The sequence below is a fragment of the Hypanus sabinus genome, chromosome 17, assembly GCF_030144855.1.
Source record: "Hypanus sabinus isolate sHypSab1 chromosome 17, sHypSab1.hap1, whole genome shotgun sequence".
NCBI lineage: Eukaryota > Metazoa > Chordata > Chondrichthyes > Myliobatiformes > Dasyatidae > Hypanus > Hypanus sabinus.
Genome location: NC_082722.1, coordinates 51,059,725 through 51,072,937, shown reverse-complemented (window position 1 = coordinate 51,072,937; position 13,213 = coordinate 51,059,725). Strand labels below are relative to the sequence as shown.

General features: G+C 40.3%; 1 protein-coding gene across 1 annotated transcript in view; it reads left to right on the top strand.

Annotated features, from left to right (window-relative positions):
* Positions 1-12,626, top strand: part of cpne7 (copine VII) — a 126,964-nt gene extending 114,338 nt beyond the window's left edge. The window contains exons 13-15 of the mRNA XM_059993486.1: positions 1,151-1,284; positions 4,680-4,916; positions 12,489-12,626. Coding sequence (XP_059849469.1) covers positions 1,151-1,284; positions 4,680-4,916; positions 12,489-12,626 — 509 coding nt within the window. The remainder of the gene's footprint in view (positions 1-1,150; positions 1,285-4,679; positions 4,917-12,488) is intronic.
* Positions 12,627-13,213: the final 587 nt, after the last annotated feature.

The window sequence follows — 13,213 nt, the reverse complement described above, 5'->3', positions numbered from 1 at the left end:
TTTCTTGGTGTTCACCTCCATTAACCCTAAACTTTTCTGCCTTGTGGTTAGTGAGACACTGCATGTGGTGCTTACTTGATGATGTCGCTGCATCCTCTGACCATGTAGCTGTGAAAATATATTCAGTGGCAACCCACGAGAAGCTCTATTTTCAAAAGTCATTTCCTGCCTTCCCAGTTCACAAACGTCATCATCTTAAATGGCCTCTTTACTTCTGCGATTAGGACATGAGCTCATTAACAATAAAAGCTCTGCCTACTGGCACTGGCCTCCTAGAACGTCCAGTAACCCAACACTGCCCGTCTCCTTAATGTTGGGATCATTTGTACGAGGAGATTCCATCTATCAGGAAGGAGTCAGCTAATGTCCATGGTGTTGACAACAAACTCAACCACTTCCAATATGCCCTTCGACCCCCTCCACTAGCTGTGTATTGATAACCCAACATCCAAGCTTGGCTATTTTTCTGTGACCTGCAGGTAAATGTAAGGAAAAGAGAGCTTTGGCTGGAGTCCCACTATAAATTTCACACTCATATCTCTAACTCTATCTCTTTCCTACACTATGTATACACAGTGTACGTGAAGCAGGTAACTTCACTATTTGATTCTGCTCTGCACTAATCCTCCCACTTATCTATGCACCTTCTTCTCATTGTTTCCTACCTCTGCTCCATCTCTGGGATCTATAAACCTTTAAATCAGCTTCATATCAGTTTTCTGAATTACTTGGCCACTAAGTCTGTTGTTCCTAAAAATCCACCATATTTGAGCAGTCAATAAAAATTCAATCTGGTTAACCATAGGCACGATATAAATTGAGCATTAGCACAAATAATATAGAATAAAATATCTGGTGTCCTCGGGACTTTGGTTAGATGTAAAAGTGGGAAAGAGAGCCCAATGGGTTTTAATGGAGTGCAGGAAGCAGACCTTGATTATCCAAATGACAAACCATTGGGATTTCTGAACAGTGGGATGCCAAATTATCGGAGATCCCCCCCATAAGGTATATGCTTTACCAGCACTTAGTATTAAAGCATAGGGATAGTCATTATAAATTTAATGTTATATGCTCAAGCTTTATGAATTTTTTTTTACTTAACACATACATGAGAGCAATTGCTAACTTAACTCTGTCCTTGTTTAAGGAATACAGGGTGTAGTTGAATCTTATCAGAGCTGTCTACCTAAAATCCAGCTTTATGGACCAACAAATGTGTCTCCCATCATAAACAAGGTCGCGAAGGTGGCAGCTGAGGAAGAGAAGTCGAAAGAAGCCTCTGTATGTAGAACCTTACACTGCAGCCATTATCTGCAGAATTACATTGTTGGTGTGATTAACAGCTTGAATGTGTATATACACCCACAGGTGGTCACCCCCTCGAGCTCAAGTACAGACCGAGTTATTACTTAAGTGCACAGTAGATCACGAAGCACTAGATCAAAGAAAATTAGGCATTATTCCCAATGTTGCAGCCAATCCTTAACAATAAATTAATATATCTGAGTTTCTTAGACCATAGAAAGTTACATTAAACTGGTACTGTATGTGGTAAAGTGGGGTTGACAGCTGTTAGACCCTCCATTAATAAAACCGAACGTGTCATAAGTAATAAAATAGCATAAGGACCTTTCCTCGGTAAGGCGGGTGACAGATTGTGGGTTTATGGTAGTACTGGTCGCGAGGGGTGAGGTTATTGAACATAATTGGTTGAAAAGGAGAGGGTGAGTGAGACGGACCATAACCAGAATTGAAGAGCCCCGATAGTCAAATCCATGGAAAAACAGCTGATGTTTAAAAAGCAGAAACTGAAGTTCAACATGCAGAAAATCTCTACCACTCCAGTATGATCCCCCGAGATAGTCAGACGCAAATCCAGCAAAATTCATGGAGAAGATAGTGAACTCGATAGATGTTGCAGAAGGACAACCTTCTATCATTTTAAATAAATTTTGGAGGGTCAACAGGGCTTTGCAAATGATAGGGTTGAATCAATGAACATGGTCAGGTTTTGTTCTTGCTCCTGACGCTTTTCCTGGATTTGACAGGCAGTGAAGATCATATTGGTCGTCCTGCAGAATAATCTGAAACTGCACCAAGATTCCAACAGGACTTCCCTGGTGAGGGGAATAATGAGTTTAAGAGGATAACTGCAGTCAATGTCACAATAACTTCCATGCCACACCCTGGCTCCTTTCTGAAAAGATCTAACAAAACCAGCATGTCTAAAGTCCTCTAGAATTGTATTATTAAACCAGAGTTGAAGCTAGAGATTGTGAGGGTTCTGTGCCAGTTCTTTATCCCTACTTTGAAGACTCCAGCTGGTGTGCCATCTGGTCCCGCAGTCCTGCTACTTGTAGTTTGCATAATGGCAAGTCCTACTGCTTTTGAGGAGTAAGGTGGGGGTCAGCAAGATCTGCTCCTTCAGAGTGTGAAGAGATGAATTTAGCAGTGACATCTGTCACAGTTGACTCATAGTTCGGGATGTCACAAAGTGCTCCTTGGCTTTGATCCCTCAGAGAGCGTTGACCCATCTTTGGCTCAAATTGGAAACATAGGATCTCGGGCCAGAAATAGTTCTGGAAAGAGCTCCTTGGTTTATAAAAAAGTAAAGCTCACTCCTCCTGGCCTTCTCTTGTCACCACATATTTTTGATGACTCAACATTTCCTTCGGGCTTAAACTTTGAACTGCTGGCATGATTCATTTATTTTCTGCTGGGCATGGGATGGTGTTTTGCCATATGTGATGGTTGAATAGTTCCTAAATATCAGTTATCCACATCAAACCAAACCGATCTTGATAATGGTAGATGACTTTGCCAATGGTTTTTAATGCTCTTTAAACCTATCCAGAAATTTTTATTATCATCAACTCCACGCACAGCAGAGAGCTTCTCTTAGCGGACCAGTGAATTGTTGTCTTTAAGAGGCTAGATGCTGAGATTCCATTATGTCGCTGTTACCTTGTTACAAGGTGACAGTCATCAGTTTCATACATGCCCCTAGTGGTACACCCAAGCTTAAACTTCTAATGAAAAGGTAGTTAAAAAGTACAAAACTTTAGAGCAAATATATCTTCATGTTGTCTTATACTTCACACTCTGTCCAAAATTGATTTTGTTGATGCCAAAGCAAAATTACACACACTTGCTCAGAAGTAGTATGCCATTAAACTTGGCCTTTTGGACACTTTCTTTCAGTTGGCCACTAATCACACTTTGTACAATAATGCAGCCAGGAGTAGATGATGCCACTTTGGGTGGGGTGGGGTCCCCCTTGAGAGGTCAGTACAGGGGATCTCAGAAAGATAAGAAGGACAGCTCAGTAGAGAACTAATGCCTCTCTTCATCCAGTAGCAGGTTTACTGCCACTACCAGTTTGACATTATTATTCCTGTGGTAGAAAACTGCACATACTGTACAGTAGTTTCTTTTAAACCTGTTGTACATAAGGCAGCCGCACCTGCTAGACAAGTAGGAAATCCAGAGGCAAAGGTCAGGGAAAGTCTGAGATGACTCCAGGCTTTCTCCGAGGCTCATGACTGGTCCTCACATCTATTGTGGTGGTCATGGGAGGTGCACTGCAGTGACCTCTTGATGCACCATCAGTAACACTCGGAGACGGGAGGCGAACGATAGGCTTTTATTAGCAGCAAGAGACCACCACACAACATCCTGGAGACTGAGGGAGGAGCAGTGCCTCCAATCGCCTTTATACAGGGGTCTGTGGGAGGAGCCACAGGAACAGTCAGCAGAGGGGCTTGTCCAGACAGGTATATGTAGTTTACCACACCTCTCTATCAGACAGCATCCTAAAACCAGTGTCTCTAACACTCCAACACCCCACCCACAACAGGCTGGACTTGTGAACTTACAGGCACGGCAATTACTTCGCCTGCTGATGGGTTACACAAGCAGACTCAAGACCAGACCATTTTGTTGGCCAGTTGATCATGTACTTACAGTTGGTCAGGGCACCAGTAAACAGACCTGCTCTTTTAGAAACAGTGACTCACTATCTGTTGCTTTGTACCGAGAAGGTGGACAGGGTTTGATTTAACATCGGAAAGACACAGATAGTGAGATATTATGACAGCATAAGCTCATTCTAGATTAAATAGCAGGGAATGTATCTACAAGGCAACATTAACACGTCGCATTTAGCAGCAGGTGAAGAGTGAGATATCCAAGGTGTGTAGTATGTCCATTCCCCAACGCAAACTGAAGTCTTCACTAGTCTCTGAGACATAATAATAATGAGCGCACTCTGTGAAAAGCAGTATAAAAGCTAACGATTGTAGATTTGCGATAAAAACAGAAATGCTGCAAATGCCTAGCAGGCCAGGTACCACCGGTGGAAGTAGAAACAGCTGGAATTTCAGGCAACATCTTTTCATCAAAATGATTCAAAAGATAGTAATGAGCAATTGATAAGATGCAGCAAAAGAGGGGAGGGGCAGAGAAGACACAGGGAAACAAATAAATCACAAAAAGTTTCTCAAACATTTTTCCAATTCTGTTGAAAGGTCACTCACTGAAATGAAATGTTAACTGTTCTTTTTGCACAGTTTCTGGCTATCCTCCTGGGTAGGCCCTGAAAAGTTAGTTGTATTTGCTTTAACATTTTGTATAGGGGTCCCACTAATCCTAACTCTATCTTAATTTTGTCTTTGCAGCAATATTATATCCTACTGATTCTGACAGATGGTGTCGTTACTGATATGGCGGATACAAGGGAGGCAATAGTCCGAGCATCATACCTTCCAATGTCCATCATCATTGTTGGTGTTGGGAATGCAGATTTTACAGATATGCAGATACTGGACGGTGATGATGGGGTTTTGCGATCTCCAAAGGGGGAACCTGTGCTTAGAGACATTGTTCAGTTTGTCCCCTTCCGTGAATTTAAAAATGTAAGAACTTTTTAGAAATGTAATAAGTGTTTGCTGAATGGTAAGATCTTTAAATTAAGATTAACTTCTATTGGATTGATTCTCAAAACCAGAACAGAAAGGAAACCTACCCTTTCAATTGAATTACTAATTGCAATTGGGTACTTTATACTTTGGGAGCATATTTTTAATTGCTTGTACCTTCACACTATAATATGAAAACACGTGGCAGTCCCCAGACACTGGCAAACATTTTGACAATGGTCATTTTGACAGAGTTGGACAAGGCTTCTCAGACACTATTTTAATGTCTCGAATCACACTGCTCAGGAATCTGTGGTGTCTCCTTCCATGAAGGTGCCCTCCTTAGTTTTTCATAACTACTGCTAGTCCTCAGGCATGATCCTCTTCATACTGCCAAAATCCTCAGGCATCTGACACCCACTCTATTTATCTCCTAATCATTATCATGCGGTATAGTCTCCCTGGCCCCACCACCAATCAACACTGGTTCCCCCCATTCCCACATTTGAACAGCTTTCCAATTAATATACGAGGGGTGATTGATGATAAGTTTGTGGCCTAAGGTAGAAGGAGTCAATTTTAGAAAACCTAGCACATTTATTTTTCAACATGGTCCCCATCTGCATTTACATACATAGTCCAGCAGTCGTGGAGCACATGGATCTTGGACCTCCAGAAAGTATCCACAGCATGTGTGATTGATAAGTTCGTGGCCTAAGGTAGAAGGAAATGAGTTATGCAGCTCTCGTTACATGCACGTGCAGTTCAACTCTTTGAGTGATTAGACAGAAAGTTCAAAGTCAATAACATCTCTTTCTACCTTAGGCCACAAACTTATCAATCATCCCTGCTGTGGACACTTTCTGGAGATCCAAGATCTGTACGCTCCACGACCGCTGGACTAAGTGTGTAAAGGTCGGAGGGGACTATGTTGAAAACTGAATGTGCTAGGTTTTCTAAAATTGACTCCTTCTACCTTAGGCCACAAACTTATCAATCACCCCTCGTTCTGACCTTATAGCTGAGTATCTCTCCTGCTCCAGTTGGACCTCTTCTTCCAAGGCAGAAGGCTTCACTCGAAAGTGGAGCCTTCTTTCACTGTTGTTGAAACACATTTTCAGTCACATGACATTTTCTGTAATACACTACGAATGCAGTTCTTATTAGGCATTTGTGTCTGTTCAGTAACAATAGTCTGTCTTTTATATTCGCAAAGCGCTGCCTGTTAATTATTAGAAATATAAACCTCCCAATTTTAGAAGTGTTCACAGTTCTCCAAGTTGTCACAAAAATATGAATGCTATGCACTTTAATGTTAAAAATAGTATCTAAAAATAACCATATTAATATTATTTGACTGGTTATAGAATGAAGAACAGTTCAGCACGTAAACAAGCTCTTCAGCTCACAATGTCTATGTCAATCATGATCTGTATCCCCTTTCCCAGCCTCTAAACACGTCTGTCTAAATGTTGCTTTAGTATTTGCTCCCATCACTTCCCGCAGCATGTTCCAGGAATCCTCTACTTAATGTGCTTGCCTCATCTCCTGTAAACTTTCCTCCTCTCACTGTAAAGCTAACCCCTCTGCTTTATGATGCTTGCACCCTGGGAAAAAGCCTCTGCCTATCTACTCCATCTGTCAGATTGCCCCGCTGCCTCAGAAACTCCACAGAAAGTTATGTTTTGGACAAGTGTCTTATTTTAGTAGAAAAAACCTGGCCTACATTATACAGTAAAATTGAAATCAATATTTAGCACATTCCAATGCAAAATTTTGCTGCCGTTTTCTTGAAATTTAAAAATCTTCTTGTCTAGATTTGACAATAGTATTTTGAGTTCATTGGAGTACACATTCCCAGCAGTGAATCGGGCCAGGTATTCTGGATGTTATGCTCTTTTCTGAATGTGCTCTATTAGATTAATTCCTAAATACCATAGGATATAGGAGCAGAATTAGGCCATTTGGCCCATCAGCTCCATGGATGATCCAATTTTCCACTCAGCCCAAATCCCCTGCCTTTTTCCCATATCCCTTCCTGCCCTGATCAACCAAGAACCCATCAACCTCTGCCTTATGTATGAAGACTTGGTCTCCATAGCTGCCTGTGGCAAAGAATTCCACAGATTTTCCACTCTCTGGCTAAAGAAATTCCTCCCCAACTTCATTCTAAAATTCTCTATTCTGAGGCTGTGTTCTCTGGACTCTCCCACCACAGGAAGCATCCACTCTATCAAGGCCTTTCACCATTTGATACGTTTCAATGAGGTCACCCCTCATTTTTCTGAATTCTGTGATTACAGGCCCAGAGCCATCAAACACTCTTCATATGACAAACCACTCAATCCTGGAATCATTTTCATGAACCTCCTTTGAACCCTCTCCAGTTTCAGCACATCCTTTCTAAGATAAGGGACCCAAAACTACTCACAATACTTGAAGTGGGGGCTCACCAGTGCTTTATGAAGTCTCAACATTACATCCTTGATGAAGTCTAACTTACACCTTTAGTGTTGAGTTTGCTTTCGTCAGCAGTCTGGGATAATTTCTCTCTTTTGCTGAGTTGACCATGTGACTGTTCTTCCAATCCAAAGATAAGATTCCCCTGTTCAGGGTAGACACATTCATAAAATAATTGACACACTTCAGTTGTTTCATTAACAAGTTGATTTGAAATTGATACACTGCAGTTTTAACCAGAAATAATATAATAGATTCTCATACAGAAGGGCCCACTAGGGGATGGTGAAGGGTTCTTGTATTTTGTGTTGGGAGATGAGAAGATTATCTTATTCAAATATTCCCAGAAATCTTTCAACATGGACTGTTTATGTATTTAAACATTCAGAATGGCTTTTGACATTATTCCAAGTTTGCTCTTTATTCCCAGGTCAGCAGTTACTTTTTTTTGCTGTTGTGGAAACACTAAGAACACAAGAGTGACTTCGAGTTACTTTATAAGAGTTTATTAACATGATAACATGGAGAGTCTGCAGCAGTCTCCACCACCACCAGAACTCTGACTTTTAGGTTATACAGAGCTCGTATTTGTAAAGCAAGAAAACAACTTCACAGAACTTTCTTTGGCATCCCATGGTCAATATATGATCAATTGCTTAAAAGACAAGTCAATTATCTTTCAGTGTGAGCCTGACAGTTCTTCCTGCTTCCTATTATTAGGGCTCATAATTTATATCCACTCACATCCTCCCAGAGGCCTGGTCTCTTATTTATTGGAGATCCTGGTACTGCACTTATCCTCCAAGGTCATTCTCGACACGTATCAGCAGTCTTAAGCCCAGCTATCCCAGAATGGTGAAATATCCCATCAGACGCTAGTTTTAACCATTTCTATCACACTTGTGTTTTCTTAAATTTCTTCTTTCCTCTGTACTTTCTCATCCCTATAACTCTCTAGCGCACCAAGACTGACAATTTTTGTTCACGTGGTTCAACCAGGAGGTTAAGGAAAACTACCTTTGTCCTTGTAGGCAATTTTGTGCTCTTTAAAATTCTTTAGTACTTCTTTTTTCCCAAACTTGGCTCTTTTACCAAGTCTAATATATCAATCACGGTTGATAGCAGTAAGACTGAAATCTTTCACATCTTGCTTGAAATTCCATTTCCTTGTGGTCTGTTGTTTCTGTCTGTGTTGTAAATAACTAACAGGTAATAGAGAAGGAAGGGACAAAACACCACAATCCAATTCCAATTCTTAACACTATTTCATTTTGCCAATAAACGCACTAGAATATTACAATACACACTCATGGGGCTACAGTAATATTGGTATTGAGATCCCATACTCAGTAATTTGTGTTTCTTAATTTTCATTTACTAATAAAAATTGCACTTGGATTTGTCTGAAAGCGATGCATATGACTCATGGGCAATTTTTGCAAAATCTGCTTTAGGCTGTCAAAAGGTAAAATTTGATTAAGCTTCCTCAATCAGATACTTCCGGAATTTTTTTCAATTTAGTGGTTTTCAAACATAGTCATCTGTTTTATTGTCAAAATTATTTCCTTGTCTTCTCATTTATGAAGTGATATGAACACTAGACTCAAGATGATACATTAAAGATAGGAAATACACACAGAACAACAAAGAAACCAAGATGAAAATGAGGCATTTGGATTTTAACTTTTGATCTAGAAACCAAATGTATCTCCACTAGAAAATTTTTGTGAGTGTTTCATTTCTAAGGCTCTAAAGAATTAATAAGGCTGGCATGGAGCGTAATTTATTCAAGAGCATAAAAAGAGATCAAAATGTCAGAAGTATATATTGAAAAAGAGAGTTAAACATGAAGCGTATTTCATGGTTTTTAATTTAAGATGGGCTTGAAAATGAAGCTGTGATTTATTCAAAAGGCAGCAGACAACTTAGAATTCTGTTCTGAAGTTGCAGTGTGTTTTTTGAGGAAAATGAAATTGGCTGAATAGGATAAACTGGTAACAAGTCCTGTCCTCCGCAGGTTACGAACACTTTACTGATGTAGAGCCTGTACATTCAGACAAACCTTTGTGAGACCGGTGTTGTCAGCTGCAACTATCTTCTGTCACCTGAGAACTTAGTTTGTGACTGCATTTCCGATTTGTGAACTGTTCGGCTTTTGATAAGTTCACAGGAACAGAACACTGCTGTCACCCGGGGAGGTCTATTTTTGAGTTATTCTTCACTAAGGCACTTTGATCTTTTATCACTCCTATTGGTCTGCCACTTGGCTGCAAATCCACTCATTGCAATCCAAAATCTGACATAAGATATTGCAAAGCTGGGTTCACAAGATAGCGTCAGTAACTCACTGGGGATTTACAAATTGTTGTGAAACTTCACTAATGTGTCCAATGAACTAACAGAACTAATTGGTCAGTTCTGATGACGTAGCAAAAGCAAATGCGAAAATGTCCTTTTGCCACCTTAAATCAAAGGTGGACTGAGAGGCTTGCTGCTTGATTTTGACCACATTTTTGTGAGAGAATTACCCTTCTTACTGTCTCCTCCTCCAGATGACTGGCTACGAGTACAGGTTCAGTGGGTGGAGAGGATGGCCATAACTCTATATCTTCTTATTCCTCAAACTCATAGAATGTTAAGGAAGTCATCCAGTCCTTCTATTTCATGTTGATAGCAATGCAGCTGGTTCTTTTCTCCCACTCTTTTCTTGAGTTCCTGCAGTTCTTTTCCCAGTTTCAGCACACCAGTGGTCCAAACTGTACCACTTTATACTCCTGTTCCATCTTCAGAGAGTCAAAGTGGTCCAAGTCTCCGGGGCTGCCTTTGGCCGCTTCTGTTTCCTCTGTGACATTGTGGGCAGAGATGACCTACAACAGCATTAGTCACTCCCTGCATGGTTGCCTTCAGAGTCTCCACTATTACCTTCTTTTGTATTATCAGAGGCATAATCTGAAAATGCATTAGATACCCTGAGTATCCTGACTGCACCCACACCAGCCTCTCTGTGGCACCGGGAAGACCAAAGCCCTTCCCAATACCACAGACACTACAGTGTGCCCTGACACCGACTCCACCTCTCTCTCTGGCCACTATCTGAGGCCTAACCTGTCAGTTCACCTTTCAAGTTTCCCTGGAGATGAGATTCCAAATTCATAGTTGCTCCTTCACCGAACTATCTCCTTCCTCTACCTGAACATTGTTCATGGCCCTGGTCATGGCCTCAACACTTCTGCTGGCAAAACGCCTCAAGATTTGATTTTAGTGAGGCTCCATTGACCCAGCTCCTCTTGCACCCTCCACAAACTTCACCCATTAAGTTACTGGCCCAGTAATGGTTAATAGCTAAGTGACTGGTCCAGGATTCTTAGCCTCTCGTTTTCTGAGAAACAAGCTCAAATCTAATACTGTGACTTCTTAATTTGTAAATCTTTAATGATAAGCAACTATCAATAATGGGGATCACAGAACCACCAGATTGCTATACCAGACTCACTAATGATTGCTGTCCATGCCTAGCCTGGCCTGTTTGATCCCCAGACTCATGGTATTGGTTTCTCGGAAGTGCCATGCGGACTGGCTCAGTAAGCCATTCAATTCACAGACATTTGTAAACTGCTAGACAAACATAATCTGGATCTTGTTGCCCTGTCTATGGTGAAAGTACTGCCATTACCCATTGAACACAAAAGTTATTTCTAATTTTCATGCACAGGAGGCTTTACAAACAAACCTTAAAACTGTTGGTAGTAAACCAGTTTGTGGTCTGAACTGCTGGGAATGAAGTTGAAATCATTATTTTACAAATTAGTCCTACTGTAAGAAAACTATATATTTAGTTTCTTGAGGTCTGATTGAATTTATAACAGAATACTATGATTAGCAAACCATGTGGCCTAAGAAACACAATTTTGGATGTATTATAATTTCCTTTCATGAATATGTCAAAGAACAAAGGACTTTAATATATATACAGAACCATAGAACATTACAGCACAGAAAGAGGCCTTTTGGCTCTTGGCTATGTTGAACCATTTTTCTGCCTAGTCCCACTGACCTGCATCTGGCCCATATCCCTCCATACACCTCTCATTCATGTACCTGTCCAAGTTTTTCTTAAATGTTAAAAGTTAGCCCGCATTTACAACTTCATCTGGCAGCTCATTCCACACTCCCACCACTCTTGTTGTGAAGAAGCCCCCCCTTCCCCCTTCATCCTTAACTCATATCCTCTGGTTTTTCTCTCCCGGGGCCTCAGTGGAAAAAGCCTGCTTGCATTCACTCTATCTATACCCATCATAATTTTATACACCTCTATCAAGTCTCCCTTCATTTTTCTACGCTACAGGAAATAAAGTCCTAACCTATTCAACCTTTCTCTGTAACTCAGTTTCTCAAGTCCCGGCAACATCCTTGTAAACCTTCTCTGCAATCTTTCAACCATATTAATATCCTTCCTGTAATTTGGTGACCAAAACTATACACAAATTCAGCCTCACCAATGCCTTATACAACCTCACCATAACATGCCAACACTTATACTCAATACTTTGATTTATAAAGGCCAATGTGCCAAAAGCTCTCTTTACTACCCTATCTACCTGTGATACCACTTTTAGGGAATTTTGTATCTGTACTCCCAGATCCCTCTGTTCTACTGCACTCCTCAGTGCCCTACCATTTACCTTATATGTTCTACCTTGGTTTGTCCTTCCAAAGTGCAATACCTTGGAATTGTTACTTATTTTCAGGAGTTAAATATATGATATTTATATAATCAAGTAATCATGTTCAAAACTTTATTTAGAAGTTTGTACAATGTTAAAAGTTAATTAAAATGATCTCCTATCTGTGAAAAAATCTTTAATGTGATTGGCTGTTCAGCCAATATAATGACATCACAGTTACTGGATGCCTTTGGATTGGGAGCTGATAGCAGTAGACTTTGAAAAGGGGAACTTCTTAGCAGGGCTTAATGGAACTCTGGAACTATTTTTAAGATCAGTACAAGTGATGTCACTTCCCCAGAGCTCACAATTTATAGGCCATGAATTGTATTGAGGAAAGTCTCTATTTCTGAATTAATGTGTTTTTTTTAAAACCACTTTTCAGGCTTCTCCAGCAGCTTTGGCCAAGTGTGTCTTAGCAGAAGTTCCAAAACAAGTTGTGGAGTATTACAGTTACAAGGCGATTCCTCCGAAGTGTCCAGCGATGGATTCCTCCGAGTCAGCGTGCACAACTCCAGAGTAAATAAACTGATATTTTTCAGTGGAAGTCTCTGAAGACAGAAAATGATATGACAGCGAAAAATAATTTTCACATTACGTAACTGGTTTGCTACAAACATATTAATGTGAAGCAAAACAATTTTCACAACTTGAATAAACAAGTTGCTAAGTCCTTGCCAATGATCAACCACAGCAAAACATCTGGATGCTGAAAGATGATGTTTGGGGAACATTGGCTAATTCCCAAACACATCACAGTTTTAGTGCTTTTTCTGAATCAACGAGACAATTTAATATCTGGACTGAATACATCCAATGTGGCACTAGAAACCTCTTAAGACAACAGAAATATTGCATGAATTAATTCCTTTTTATTCACAGTACTTTCAAAAAACAATTACACCCACTGCGAAAAAGGCAAACCACATATGGCAAATTTTCTTCATTTGCAACCTGGTAATTAATCTGGAAAGTTGGGTTGTTTGGTTGATTTTTGTGCAAATATTCTTCCAGCAGAATTTTACAAGATTTTGTTTTGCCTGAATTGTGAAACAAAAATGCATGCAAAAATTAATAGGCCTAGCACTAAAATAGGAAGATATTTTAAAT